Source organism: Acipenser ruthenus, chromosome 2 (assembly GCF_902713425.1).
Source record: "Acipenser ruthenus chromosome 2, fAciRut3.2 maternal haplotype, whole genome shotgun sequence".
NCBI classification, from domain to species: Eukaryota; Metazoa; Chordata; class Actinopteri; order Acipenseriformes; family Acipenseridae; genus Acipenser; species Acipenser ruthenus.
This window is the reverse complement of record NC_081190.1, coordinates 37,691,065-37,707,479: the sequence shown is the minus strand read 5'-3', so window position 1 is coordinate 37,707,479 and position 16,415 is coordinate 37,691,065. Positions and strand designations below refer to the sequence as shown.

Below are 16,415 nucleotides of genomic sequence, written 5' to 3'. Positions count from 1 at the left end.
GCCCCCTGTGTCAATACTGGAAGCTGGGTGTGAAGTTGGAGACTAGTTCATAGACAAGTATAGTATGCCATCTTGTGGCTATCCACAGCTACTACAGATTCATATAGATAATGCATCCCTGTAATTTAGAATGCTATTGCAGCTCATTGACTGCCCATTTTGTTGCACTTTTTGGTGTGGTTTCCAGTGACACCCTCCTGTACAGACTACAGTCTGACACACTGTCCTTTTCAACCTTGCTGTCTAGACATCTGAATCTGTTTGGTTGGAAGCAGGCAGCCCCACCTTGACATATTTGGTGGAAGAGGGCTCTTTCGCAATATCTTAAGCACCACTAAAACACTGGTATTTTGATCAGCTCAAGCTCTTTATTTATTTATATTTTTCACCTTTTGAATACCATATTATTTGATTATTATTATCTTGCTTTCTGAATGATCTTATTTTCTTTTACTAAGAAATTAAAATTCAATAAACAGACTTTCAAAACCACATCAGTGATTCACATTGTCAAAACTTTTAGCAAAATCCCTTAATATTAAGAGTGGTAACTGTTGTCTCCTTCTGATAGCCTTAAGAAACAAATAATTATTTACTGTTGTGTCAAAAGAAAAAAAAATTTTTTCAAGAGAGTCATTATATTTAAATAACTTTGGCCAGACGTCTCAACTCCTAGTTGAGGTGTCAATATTAGTTAAAACTCCTGATTAATAGTGAAAACAACTGTTTATCCTGGCAAGCTTTAAACTATTATATAAACTATTACTGCTATCCATGAAATCTTCAAGAACAGTAATAACTAAATTAATATGGACCACAGTTTAAGTATGGATTTAATTAGGAGTTTTTGCCACTGATCAACACAAAAAAAGTCCATAATGTCAACGTGAAATATAAAATCTACACATTGTTCTAAATTCATTACAAATACAAAACAGAAAACAATTGATTGCATAAGTATTCACCCCCTTGACTCATTATTTGGTAGAGGCACCTTTGGCAGCAATTACAGCGATGAGTCTATTTGGATAAGTCTCTACCAGCTTTGCACATCTGGACACTGCAATTTTTGTCCATTCTTCTTTGCAAAATTGCTCAAGCTCCGTCAAGTTGGATGGGGACCTTTGTTGAACAGCAATTTTCAACTCTTTCCACATATTCCCAATTGGATTGAGGTCCGGGCTTTGACTGGGCCACTCCAGGACATTGACCTTTTTGTTTTTAAGCCACTCCAGTGTGGCTTTTGCTGTATGTTTGGGGTCATTGTCCTGCTGGAAGATGAATCTTCTCCCAAGTCCCCGGTCTCTTGCAGACTTCAGTAGGTTTTACTCCAGGATTTCTCTGTACTTTGCTGCATCCATTTTGCCCTCTATCTTCACAAGCTTTCCAGGCCCTGACGCAGAGAAGCATGATGCTACCACCACCATAGCATGATGCTACCACCACCATGCTTCATGGTAGGGATGGTGTTCTCAGGATAATGTGAGGTGTTAGGCTTGCGCCAAACATAGCGCTTAGCGTTGAGGCCAAAAAGCTCTATTTTGGTCTCATCAGACCATAGAATCTTCTTCCACTTGGTCTCAGAGTCTCACGGCTTTCTTTTTGCCACTCTCCCATAAAGGCCAGTTTTGTGAAGCACCTGGGCTATTGTTGCCGTATGCACAGTGTCTCCCAGCTCAGCCGTGGAAGACTGTAACTCCTTTAGAGTTGCCATAGGCCTCTTGGTGGCCTCCTTGACTAGTGCCCTTCTCTCCCGGATACTCAGTTTTTGAGGGCGGCCTGTTCTAGACAGATTCACAGTTATGCCATATTCTCTCCATTTCTTAATAATGGACTTTACTGTGCTCCGGGGGATATTCAATGCCTTGGAAATGTTCTTATATCCTACCCCTGATTGGTGCTTTTGAAAAACCTTATTCCGGATTTGCTTTGAATGTTCCTTCATCTTCATGATGTAGTTTTTGTTAGAAAATGTACTAACCAACTGTGGGACCTCCCAGAGACAGGTGTATTTAACCTGAAATCATGTGAAACACCTTAATTGTACACAGGTGGACTCCATTCTACTAATTATGTGACTTCTCAAGACAATTGGTTGCACCAGAGCTCATTTAGGTGCGTCATAGCAAAGGGGGTGAATACTTATGCAATCAATTATTTTCTATTTTCTATTTGTAATTAATTTAGAACAATATGTAGATTTTATTTTTCACTTTGACTTTTTTGGTGTTGAACAGTGGCAAAAACTCCTAATTAAATCAATCTTGATTCCATGTTGTAACATAATAAAATGTGGAAAAGTCCAAGGGGGGTGAATACTTTTGAGAGCCACTGTACATGTCATCTTATTATTGAACCTGTTAGATATTGAGTTAATTAATAAAACCACGTTTAATTTTCTATTTAAATTTGTTTTTTTTTAAGTTTGTAATAGTACACAGGCAAAGAAACTGTCCATGTGACTTCCTAGTTTTGTTTTTCTTTATATTTTTGATTCAGTGTTTTTAATTTATGGAAGATATGTCATTATTGTGATCATTTTTATGATAGAAAGGTGAAAGTTTGCAGCTCAGTCCTGCTGGTCAATATTGTTAATACTTAAGAGCTGCAAATTTTCCCCCACTAGCACTGGGGTAATCCATGATGATCAGTCAGATATTATTCAGTCTATAAACCGGTGTTGCAATGGCCACACTATTCAGGTCCTGTGGGCATTTGTCACAGTAAAGCAGTGGCAATTTGTCCCAAACAATACTATTTGCTTAGAGGTTGTAAAAGTAAGTTAAAGCCAATAGGATACACACTGTGGTCAATTCAGCAAGTGATCACCCTGTATTCATCAATGCAATGTGAAGGGGAATACATTTCTAATTGGATAAGTTGGCTAAACTGTCCTTAGTAAACCTCTGGTCCCATGTGAAATGAGTTTAGTGATCTCAACTTGTGGTCACGTGGTTTGGCACACTTGTCAGTCAATAATTGTGATGTTGGCTGTAAATGGTTCTGTGCTTGTAGCCCTGCAGGTATCTGGTTGACAAACTGAATGCCACTGTACAGTCATGCCTTTATAAGTACTTGCACCCAGTGGATTCATTCAAATATTATTTGGCTGCCTTCATTGTGTGGCTATACCATAAAGACATAAATTTAATTTACCAATAAAACAAAATAACCCTTTTTTAAATATAAATATTGGAACACATTCAGTATATCCTTATTATTACATCATTTGGTACAACCTGCTTTTGTAGTTCATTAAATACCATGGATTGTTTTCTCTTCACCATTATTTATTAACTCCATCTGGCAGTGAACAAATGGAATCAGAACAGACTGCCCCCTGTGTCAATACTGGAAGCTGGGTGTGAAGTTGGAGACTAGTTCATAGACAAGTATAGTATGCCATCTTGTGGCTATCCACAGCTACTACAGATTCATATAGATAATGCATCCCTGTAATTTAGAATGCTATTGCAGCTCATTGACTGCCCATTTTGTTGCACTTTTTGGTGTGGTTTCCAGTGACACCCTCCTGTACAGACTACAGTCTGACACACTGTCCTTTTCAACCTTGCTGTCTAGACATCTGAATCTGTTTGGTTGGAAGCAGGCAGCCCCACCTTGACATATTTGGTGGAAGAGGGCTCTTTTGCAATATCTTAAGCACCACTAAAACACTGGTATTTTGATCAGCTCAAGCTCTTTATTTATTTATATTTTTCACCTTTTAAATACCATATTATTTGATTATTATTATCTTGCTTTTTGAATGATCTTATTTTCTTTTACTAAGAAATTAAAATTCAATAAACAGACTTTCAAAACCACATCAGTGATTCACATTGTCAAAACTTTTAGCAAAATCCCTTAATATTAAGAGTGGTAACTGTTGTCTCCTTCTGATAGCCTTAAGAAACAAATAACTATTTACTGTTGTGTCAAAAGAAAATATTTTTTTTCAAGAGAGTCATTATATTTAAATAACTTTGGCTAGACGTCTCAACTCCTAGTTGAGGTGTCAATATTAGTTAAAACTCCTGATTAATAGTGAAAACAACTGTTTATCCTGGCAAGCTTTAAATTATTATAAACTATTACTGCTATCCATGAAATCTTCAAGGACATTAATAACTAAATTCAATGTTTTTCAGACTGGTAGCTTGTCCAACTGCACCACCTAGTGGCATTCTATCACAATAGCAGAAGATAAAATACAGCTAAATTTCATTATATAGCCTTAATTCGTGAGTTCAAGGTTTGTGAACTTGGCCCTTTGAGTGCTATTGCAGTAGTTCATGTCTTTGTCAAAGCTCCAGAATAATTCTATATTTATTCATTTGAAGCCACAACTAAATTGAATTATGCAATGAGACAATGAGATAAATTGTATTGAATAAGGTTAAACAGGAAGTGCTCACTTGGATTCAAAACTGCCCTCTGTGTCTCTGGGTGTAAAGGCTAGTTTATGGACAAATATCAGTGTTTATTGACAAACATAACTCTCAGCAGTGTAATCAGAAGGTGACTGGTTAGTATGCCATCTTGTGGATATCTATAGCTACTGCAGACTGTTGAAGATAATGCAATTAATAATTACTTTTTTGGTGTGGTTTTCAGTGACATTTCACAGTACAGGCCACAGAAACAGAAAAGCATTATATTACATTTGATGCACACTGGGGTTGCCTTGATTTAAAGCAGCTATATAAACAAGCGCCAAGCCACATAAAGGCTGATATTGAGAAGAAGAAAACATCAGCATTAGAACCATAGAACCCAGAACCCTGAACCAGTATGATTGCAAAAAGTTTAATTTGAATACAATTCAAATCTAACAAGCTACATGATCTTTAAATTCGGAAAGAACCTTCTAGATCAATCTGAAACATGCAAAGCCACACACACCCCGCCAGTTTAAATGAGCCCTTAATGATAATGGTTCTACATTTGTAATGTAAATAAGGGACAAACACAGGTACACATTTCAAATGTATGCCTTCAAATAAAACATTTTCATCTAATATATTTGTATATTTGAAAATATAATAATGTAATGTAGATTCAACAAACGGTGATAAACATTGGGGTTAGCATTAAAAAATACTATAATTTTACTCAAGAAATCTATAATAATATTGAGATATTAAGACCCCGTTCAAAATGTTTATATACAAGTAAATAAATAAATAAACCACACAAACCCAAAGAATAAAATGTTGTTAAATTGAGTCAAGTTAAAGGCAGAAATACAAGAATGCATTGTTCAACACAAAAGCAGTTTTGTTTGGTACTAGTTACAATAGAATGCCTGTAGAACAGCCAAGTCTCTCAAAGGTAGTGTATATAAGTAGATATATCTTCAATTCAGCTCGGGTTATTGTCTTTCATATTCAGAATCTGCAGCAGGTAGTCTGTCATCTTGAAAAAAAGAATAAAAAGAAGGACATTATAAGAAGGTAGAAAAGAGCTAGTCAGTAGATTCTACCATACAGTCTTCTTGGCTGTTTCAACATGTTCTACTTTATTGTTTTGTTTTTTGACCACTGAATAAACTCATTTCAAGACCATCAGAAAAAAGGGCTTATTAAATATTAACACATGTTAAATTCTTATATATATTTTTGTTACACAGCGGCATGTTTCAAGTCTTATTGAATAATGCTACGGAACAGGAAAATAGCGTGTTGTTTTTTAACCCTAATAATTTAGCAAAAAGACCCCCAAAACATATACAGGGATTTGCTTGTTAAATTGAAGTTAATTCAATTAAAGTACTGCCCTTTTCTCAATCAATACAGGAGGAAAGCCAGCAGCTAGCAACCTTTCTTAGCATTCTTGCTAGAACTTAAGCTGAAGCATTTATAAAAGTCACACCCTTAATTGCCTAGTTCAGCAGTTCGGGACACACACCAATCACAACATGTCTTAGTAAAAATATTTTATTGAGAAAAATGCAGAGTATGCAAAAATATACAGAAGTATTTTCTATATACTCATTCATTTGGTTTGAGGGCTCGCTGCCTGGCCGACATGCAGGTCTCAATGCCATGAGTAGTACTGGATATAGCCCACTTGAAGGTTTAGCCGACCTTTGACAAGGAGAGGAAAACAAAACCCAAGTTTGGGAAGTAAACCTGAAAGGTTACGATTGGAGGGAACAAACTATTTGGGAATGGGCTTCCTCGCAATGACTGCATATGTGAAGGAAGTTACAGACAGAGTAGGAGCAGATTCCTTCATTGAAACTGTTACAAATCTGGCGGCCTCCGGAGAATGTAATATTGCGGCCCTGGCTGTCTTTTGATCTTAAGGGGATGAAAGAATGAGGATAATTGCGAGGGAGGGACGAGGGTACGGGGTGAAGGGTCTATAAGGGAGCAGGAAATGGTGGGGTGAGCAGTGGAACCACATACAGAGCATGCATGGGGCTGGAGACCTGTGAAAAAATGGGAGACTATGTCTTGGTCCAGGGTGCCCCAGTAGATCCTCTGGTTCCATTGTTGGAGAGAAGGCTTTGTGGTATTCGAAAAAAATGGGAACCTCCGAATCTAACTGACAGATCTACAATTATGGACAAATAATCATCCAGCTCATGCCAGCGGTCATGGTAGAACTTGCAAATTATGTCCCTGAAATTGCTGAAAGGTAAAATTAACTCGGAAATGGTGTGTTTTGAATAAGCGGGGGTCAGAGGTTTTAAGTGTAACCTGAAAGGTTACAGTTGGAGGTACAGGGGGGGCTTGTTGGACAACAATGGCAGGCACTGAAACCCCGGGGTGGATCGCGGGAGCAGCAGCTCCTGACTGTGAAACAGCCTCTGGATCCAAATGCTCAGAAACTACCGAATGAGCCTTCGATTGATTGGTGCTATGAAGGTCCCGCCTTCTGCGTAGACGCAGAGTTTTGTGGAGTTGGTTCAGTGGGTGTGGGGTGAGATGGAAAGCGACGGTCTGTGCTGTTGTCATAACGCCTGCGACGGGAAGGATACTGTGGAGTGGAGAAATATTAAACAAATTCTCCTTACGTGCTGCATAATTGAAAGGGCTGTTGTTACAGGAGCTGCAGCGGGCAGGAGAGCAAGACAGTTGTTGTGAAGCAGACATCTGAGCAGAGAAGGTTGGAGTAGTAAACACCGCCAATCGAAGTTGTCTTGGAGCTGATAAATCAGGCATGGGAGGAGCTGGTTGAATTGGTTGAAGAGATCGGCAAACAGATCATCATCCGATGAAACAATAATCGAATAATCGAGAACGTTCTCCGTCGTGCGTGTAAGTATGATGAAATCGAAATGGTGAATAGGGTATGTATAGTGCTAACAATCTTAATTAGTTAATGTGTAAATTGAATGATTCAATTTGGTGACGCGGAGATTGGTGTCTGACCCTCCCCCGACCTTTAGTTATAAACTTAATTTAAAGCATGGAAGTTTCCAGTCTATATGAATTGAAAATCAGATTTCTCAGAGTGAGGGATGATAATTCAGTTTTTACATGATTAGTGCTTAAATAATAAAACGGTCTATGAATTAGACTAGGACAAACTTTACATTTATTGTTATAGTTGTCCCACATTGACACATTGTTGTGAAGAAAAGGATATAACAAATATTTGCTAATGACAATTATAAATCTACTTAATGAAATTTATAATTAAAGTTCGGGGGGAGGGTCAGACACCAATCTCTGCGTCACCAAATTGAATCATTCAATTTACACATTAGCTAATTAAGATTGTTAGCACTATAAATACCCTCTTCACTTACCTCTCAGTTGCGTTTCGATTTCATCGTAACCCACCACCTCCCCATCTCCACCTTTCTTAAAAACAATTTCTGTGTTTTATCAATGGGGGCCTCAGCCTAGTCCAGTCGTCCAGGCAGCGAGCCCTCAAACCAAGTTAGGTTTGATGCCAAATTAATCTGTATATACAACATACTTCTCTGTAAAATCGCATACTCCGCATTCTCCACAATAAATATTTGTACTAAAACATTTTGTGATTGCTGTTGAGCCCGAACTACTGAATTGCTAACTGGGGAAATGGGACCCCAATTGCAATGGGCCTGTCACCTCTACCGGACTACACATCTTACCACTCGTGTCACTGAGCTAAGAAGATAATATGGTGACATCTTTTAGAGTGACCAATCATTTTCCCCTTGTTTTTCTCCTAAATTTAGAATGTCAAGTTATGTTCCCTCACCAAAGCAACTCCCCACAGCAGCTCACAAGAAATTAAGATTAGTGGGCATCCTCTTTAAACCAAGGACCTCGATAGCAGATGGAGGAGAAAGGTTAGTGAGGTAACAGTCCCTACAGACTTTGCTCACTAAACCGTGGGAGTGCCTGAGCCAAGGCAACAATCCCTGTGGAATCCCCAGCCAAGATCTGCAACTTCGCAAACCCAGGGCACGAATCTGTGCTCACCTCTCTATGACTCACCCTGCACACCACACAGGTGAACCATTTCGGGTAATATATCTGATTTAAGCAATGTGTTTTTATTGTAGTGTTTTCACTATTTGTTTCCCTTTTTCTCTCTGGCTTACCAGTCAGTGGATTTAAAACATGTATTAGCGTACCTCAAAGAGAGTCTTCTTAAAATGTAGCATATGTATCAGCTATACAGAAAACTATTTGATTCAGTATATAAACAGAAAATCAGTGTAGTCAGACTTTAAATTCTGCACCCACCTCCTTTAAGTTGTTGTTTTTGGTGGTGGTGTCTGCTGCCTCCCACTGTTTCTTTCTATTGAACAGAATCTCTTCTCTTAAAAGCTGGGCATTCCGACTGTCGTTCGCATCCAATAACCTTATCAAGTTTTTGACAAATTCAGACCACTGCAAGTATCCTTCAAGCTGTTTGACTTCTTCTGGTGCAGATGAATAGATCATCTTGTCATCATCCTCATAACCAAAAGGCAAGCCAATGCTCTTCTTCCCCATCAAATGACCTAGAAGAATAGTGTTGGATTAAAACACATTGCAGTTATGGTAAATAAATCATGATATGCAAGATAAAAAGTATTTCAAATCAAAGCCGTAGTTGGATATAGAAGTGTTGAGTGTTTCTGGATTAGGCCATCAGCCCCTTATTTTTCTGAGGTATCTCATGGTAATCACAGAAAGGGTGTTGATGCAATCCTGGGTGATTCTCCAGTGCTGTAAAATGATCTAAAAAATCTACTTATGGTTTATCTTACCATGGTAAGGATTGTTTAATTCAAGTTAAACTGCAGTTTTAAATGGGATACTATCAGTCTTGCAAATTTTCATTCAGTTGTTGTTGATTGTCCCATAAAGGCTTTATGAAGACTTTGAAAGTGTAAATTGAAATCATAAATAAACCCAACACTCAGGGAACCGTTTCAGATGCTTCAAGTTTAGGACAAAGATTAGTTCTGACTCCAGTAATTAGTTTGCAAAGACAGGGCTGCTTTTATTGATGAAGCACTTCTGGCAAGATCATTTTGCACCATATTTCTCGTCAGATATCTGTCAACAATCGACTGTATTTTATTATTTTTTTGCATAATGTAGTTTACGCATTGACAGCCTCATCTTTAGTGATATAGTCAAATTTGCATACATTTCCTGATTCCGGTAGCATAATTGTAAACAAGCCATAAACCTGATGTATATATCCTAATCAGTCTATTTTTTTCCTTTTCAGTTGAAGCAACTCCATTCAAAATGATTGACACTGTTATATATTTATCTCCCTTTCCAATTATGTCCCTTAACATTTCCTGCCCTTTCTGGTTTAGCGGTTGAAACAACCCTGAGATACTAGATGGAGTGTCTACCTCATTTTCTGGCTTGGAAAGTTTTGTTTTGTGTATTTCAGCTGATCACTTAAGCTAAAGCATCACTGTTTAAATGTCAAACAGTCTTAACTGCCAACAGTTAGTCAGGAATCATTTTGGGGGCTTCCAAGGCGAATCTGTTGAAAAGCATTTGGGGAATTATTATAATTATACATTTTAGATACATGTTCCACATACAGAAGAGAAAGCACATATTACACATCTTAAAATGTATTGCAGCTTAAAGAATACAAAACAGCAGCTAACATGCCAGGTGTCAAACAGATCTAAATCCAGGATATATCTTATTGACCATGCACTCCCAAAGCTAACAGCTTAACCACTGCACAAAAGAGACCGTTTTTGTTTGAAGGTGCAGTTAGAGAGCTTGTAACGTTATCTCAGCTGCAGTGGCCAGAATCCAGCAGTGCATTGCACAACATTGCTATTACATTAGGTCCGGTGACTTGTGAAATTGTAATGAAATTCATTTAATTCCACTTAACAGACCTTTCCTTTCCGTTCCCTTCATTTCCTTTAATTCATGCGTTGAAAACATGTGATTGCCATTCACTGATTCACAGTCATGTTTTCAACTTGTGATGATCATGTATTATTTAGGTATTAGTCCTACTAGTGAAGAAAGAGGATGATAATCCACTATCCTGAAAGACGATAATTCTATTATTGACTTTAAAATTCACAAACACACTATCAGCTCATTTATTGAAATGTGCAATTTTAGATTTTAGATTTTTACAATAAATGCTAACATTGTTGTGCTAATTGAGTAGGTATTGTTTAAAACGATTTTAAATTATTTGAAATAAACAGATAAAGACCTCTGTAATCAAGTCAAAAGAAATCCCATTTGTGGGTTATATTTATCAAAGTACCATAGATACCATTACATAAATATAAGCATACATGGTCAGACTAACATCATTGTGAGACATTAATACAAGTATTAGAAGCCTGTGTGGTCCAGTGGTTAATTAAAAGGGCTTGTAACCCAAAGGTCCCCGGTTCAAATCCCGGCTCTGCCACTGACTCATTGTGTGACCCTGAGCAAGTCACTTAACCTCCTTGTGCTCCGTCTTTTGAGTGAGACATCATTGTAAGTGACTATGCAGCTGATGCATAGTTCACACACCCTAGTCTCTGTAAGTCGCCTTGGATAAAGGCGTCTGCTAAATAAACAAATAATAATAATAATAATATTAGAACAGTAGGCCACTTTAGTGAGTGAGTTTTCATTAACAGACAACATTTAAACTTCCCATTAATATAAAGTGCAAGACACAGGTCATTAACATATTAACATGCAACAGAAATCTATAAATGTTATAGAAAGCCATATTCATCTTTCTTATATATCAATTAGGTTGTTTATATCATTTTTCAATAATGGAAACAATACAAATCCATCTTTTATTCTATGTGGCCATACACCAATGGGTATAAAGCCATCAGGCAAATGAACCCTGCTATGGAAAGCAATCACACACAGAGACTTTTGTGCGGGTAGCTACGAAGTCAAATCATTTGCGATTCTTCTCTTTGTGTCCTTGTTTGAGGATTATTTAATCAACTCTCTTTCTGTGCTGAACAGTGCCCGAGAGATCAGCACCTTGGAGAGGGCTGGACTCTACCTTGTCCTTCACTGTGGTTAGAAAGCAAGCGATTTGTGGGATGTAAGGATCTGTGTACCTCGTCACAGGGGTGACTTCTGTATTTTTTTATTTGTGTTTTGGAGTACAGCAGTGAACTCCTAATATGAAGAAGTCATTTGAGCCTTGAACAAAAAAGATGTTTAATATAACTGAACATTTACTACAAAATGTGAATAGGGTGGCTCATTTAAAAACAGAAAAAATTTATTACTTACGTCAGACAATAAGCTGTTCCAATAATATGATTATCCAATAATCTTAATGGATCTGAATTGCACATTTGGCTGTCAATACTTATTAATACTATAATAAACAACATCAGCAATAAAGGGGATTGAATGAACACACACAGCAGTTTTAAACCAGGTAGATGCCAAAGGATAATGTTAAATAAATACACAATAATAACTATAGAAGTGTTGTAATCAATGAAAGGAAATAAACAGAAGTAAAAGAAGATAATTTGACATAATACTAAACCTATTATCACCCTATTAACTTTAATCAATTTTTAGGCATTGATTTACTGTGACTAGTGGGTTACAATGATGGATGTGGTCTATAAGAAAATCGACTCCTTTCGAAACATGTTTTGTCAGGTATGCTTAGAGTTTAACTGCAATACATTTTAATGTTGTTTTAATATCACAACAGTACAATGAAATCCAGGAGAACTAAAATAAATCATGTTTCTTAAAATTAATCTGATTGGGGGAATCTGCCATGCAAAAAAAAGTATTTCACCAATAAAAAATATATAAAAAATCCATTCTTAACAGTTCTTAACCTGCTTTGGTGTTTGAATTGTCACAATGACCAAAAAAATGGGGACCTCAATGCCAATGATATGATCCAAAAACCCATGCATCTATTTATTTATTTATTTAATTGTTGTTTGTTTATGTGTTTCTTAATTTTAGTGGATTTCTTTTGTTTTAATTATTGTATTCAAATAAATAGTAATAAACAGTGCATACATACTAATAAACAGAGTCCATGCATGAATATATTTCCATATATGAAATAGACAGTCTGGTATATCGTTATTGCCACACCTACACAGTGAATGCAGTTTGTGCTCTGTAATTTTTGTTTACAATGTGATGCCGTTCACTCAGTTCCTCGAATGGGTGGCAGTGAAGCGCTACACCTTGATCCCCCGTGGTGAACATCTGTAATATGCAGGTAAGTGTACTTCACAAGACCATGAACAGAATATAAATAGATTACTTACAAGCTAATACCATACAACTGGCGATTCAACCGCTTTAAATACGAATATCACGTGTTAAACACATGTATCATACTGTAAAAAGGCACCTTTTGTAATCATGTGCAGTTTATATGTAGCCCATATTTTTGAACAATTTGTAAAGATTGTTGCAGTTTTACAACATTGAGGCAGCACATAACAGGACTAGTTTGAACTTCAGTATTAACCAAGTTCATAGTGACAATATTGAAGAACGACGCGACATGCTACAAAATGTGGTACAGTTTTATATTGTTATATTGCACCATGTCGATAACGTTTTAGTGGTGCTAAATAGAATGTTAGGAGCAGTCTAACATTATTATTATTATTATTATTATTATTATTATTATTATTATTAATAATAATAATAATAATAATAATAATAATAATAATAATAATAATAATAATTCCTATAGCTTTTATAATTATTATTGTATTATTTTTGTAAGCATCAAGACATATGTTCAACATTATTGTCCCTTTTTATTGGCAAACTCATTTTACATACTGAATAAATCCCCGTTTTGAAATGATACACACCTATCCTTACCCCCCGCCCAAAAAAGAAGAAAATGTGTAACTTCAAACTTACCTACAGCCCAGTGGCTGCCTCTGGGGTACATTTTAGTAAGATGTTCATCGTTTTGCACTGGGACGGCAGATCCGAAGTGGGTCCTACAGATAACTACCCCTAAAACTATCAAAGAAAGCACAGAACGATATTTACAAACGGTAAATTCGGCACCCATTGTTGCTGAGTATCAGGTGTAATATGAGCCTTGTGCTTAATGTTGCTCCTGAAGGTATGCGCTGGACCTCCCTTACAATGATTTGAATTTATAAGAAGTTGTGACGGAATCTGAACAGTGTCAAGACATGGGGGGGGGGTTAACAGCTGTGCCAATACAGTACATTTGTTGCTCACCTCTTGGGAACATCGCTTCGCTGCCTTAGAATTTGGCGATGACACCAAATAAAAAAAAAAACCAATGATGTCGCATTTTTCATTGGTATAGCTCATTGTGCTTTTGTAAAATGTTATTGAAAGCTGTCAACATGTTCACATCAACATGGCAATGTTTAGTGAAGCACTGGGCTATTATTAAAGGTGTTAACAGCTCTTTGTATTGCTACGTTTATTAACCGCAGCACGGTATTTGAGTTAATAATCTTAGCACAATATTTGAAACACGTCAGCAATCACTTTTGGGAATATTTGCACGGACAATATATTTACTAATGCTTTTTATATCGAGGAAATCTCTCAGTTATTAAACCACCACACTTATATTGTGTTTTAGATCATGTAATTAATAATCTTACTGACTGACAACACTATGGGGAGGTTATTCATTGTACACTTCTGTATCTTTTTTTTTTCCTACGCGTTTGACATATCACGCTATAAAATAACCCATACAAGGGTTATAATTGCCACATGCAAGTTAAAACACCCACAGTGCACAATGCTCAGAATGTACAATATCAATCTATCGTAATAAAATACTTAATCTAAATGTTGGTAATTGCAACATTTATAACGTGTGTGATAAAATACATCTTTAATGTTTGGAATATATCAGACACAACAATTCAAAAATAGTTTATTTTATTAAGAGCTACAACACATTGACGTTTTCTGACAAGGGACAGTATGTCAGTGATCACAGAGGTGCCAAATGTTTATTTAAGGCAGTAAAATATAAGAAATATCAGTTTTGTGTCTGGGTGCTTATCTCTTGGGGTTATAGCGGTTATGTTCTAATTTCATGCTGTATAGGATGCAGGGCAGTTAAGTAACAATTTGCCTACAATTATTTAAGAACAAGAAAACCTAAAATAATAATGGAATTGTGTTCACCAATCACAATCTAATTAACAAAGTCAGTCGTTAGGCCAATAATGTGTTTCAAAATGGATAATCAGTATTTCAATATTATATGTCTGATATTACAAAATGCTCATATCTTCATGTATAAACAGTCATCTTTCATGGGCTATGGTATCTTGAATTCAGGCGGTTGAACAAAAAGTGCAAAATCTGTACATACATTCAGGAAGGGAAGTAATTACTGTAATTTACCAATTAAACTTACATTAATTTAGTCAAACTGTCAACAAAGTGAATTCAATTGTTATATATTGATTAAGTGATCTGTGGTAGACCTCATCTCAATGTATCACTGACAGCCCCATAATTGTTTCTTGATGGGTAACTCTTTGCTAACATTCGGATTTATGGTACTTTCCTTCAGAGAGAAGCATTGCTGCTGGCCTTTCCAACTATAAATTACAGCTGTATATTACATTTCTAAAGATGAAAATCCAGTCACATGACCACTGGCAAAGGTCGCTTATTGGACTATGATTATCCCAAAGCCACATTCCACATAGCAGCAATATAAAATATATATAAAGTTGAAAGGTGTTTATACAGGCTATATCCCAAATAGTCTTGGCGATATATTGTGTTAAAACAGCAAATTTATTGAAACATGTATTATTATTATTATTATTATTTATTTCTTAGCAGACGCCCTTGTAGGCTTAACGTAAGCACACCACATTTGACAACTAAACTTCTGTAAGCAAGTTCGGGACGAGGAATAAACTTTTTTGGGTGCTTCTTTAAAGGGATAATATTTACCTCTCATTTGAATAACTATTTTCTTGAAAGTCCCTTGTCCTCGGTTTCTCATTGGGCTGAGTGAGCTGAAGGTGGACAGTGTACTACCTCAGGAGATACCTAAAATGTTACATACATATATTGCAACATATTTTCCTGTAACATAAATTGCCCTTACAAACATTAAGGACAGAACCATATACCTGTATGTATAACATATTTTCAGCATACAGTGTGATTTAAAAGCATATTTGCATTGGGATCTTAGTATGGCTACCGTTAAGAGAAGGTATTCAAAGAAACAATTCTATAGGGAAATGCAATACTTTATAATGTATGACATAGATTTAATAAAATGTTCAATGTAGCTGTATCTGGCCAAAAAAAACTATCAAAATTACAGGTGGTAACTCCAGCCCCTTTTCTTTGCTTTCTGAAAGCTTTTCTGTCTATACGTACTGTCTGTCAGAACTACTTCCTGTCAAACTTTATCAATAACCTTCTATTGTTGTTCTTATTTAAAGGATTTTAGTGACTGGAGGCATGCTGTCCCCAGGGAACTCATATTATTAAAGGGCTCATAGAGATATCTTGGACAACATTAATAATATAAGAGCAGTAGTGATCTGAAACCACCAATGTTATTTCTCACAATCACACACTCCATCAATCTTAAACCCAGCTAGTGATTCAACAGGGGTAGGCAGGGGTCATTGTTAAATTGGAAAAGACACTGGAAGCATTATAGGTGGATTTTGCAGATATAAATTACTTCCATAAGTATTATACAATATTAAAGAACTAATCCTATACTATAGGCAAAGTTCTTAGGATAGCAATACCTAAAAATCCAAATATGAAGTCCAATATATTCATGTTTGTTTACTGCAGAAAGTATTTAAAACATTGATGTATTATTTCATTAGTGACTAAGCAATAATGTAATTTTGCATCCTGGCTATACAAAGTTGTCAGTCTTTGAGTCCAGTGAGTGTAGAATAGCCTCTGGCACTATCGCATGTTTGGGAGGCAAAACCATTTCTCCTCATCATGCTA

The 16,415-nt window shown here is 36.4% G+C and overlaps 1 protein-coding gene across 1 annotated transcript; it reads right to left on the bottom strand.

The window, feature by feature from the left end:
• Positions 1-4,795: 4,795 nt before the first annotated feature.
• LOC117408374 (gastrin-releasing peptide-like) lies at positions 4,796-13,535 on the bottom strand. Its single transcript, XM_034013316.3, has 3 exons — positions 13,326-13,535; positions 8,694-8,953; positions 4,796-5,418 (listed from the first exon to the last, which is right to left on the bottom strand). Exons 1-3 carry the CDS (start codon positions 13,480-13,482, stop codon positions 5,365-5,367), a joined length of 471 nt encoding a protein of 156 aa, XP_033869207.2. The 5' UTR covers positions 13,483-13,535; the 3' UTR covers positions 4,796-5,364.
• Between the last annotated feature and the right edge of the window lie 2,880 nt (positions 13,536-16,415).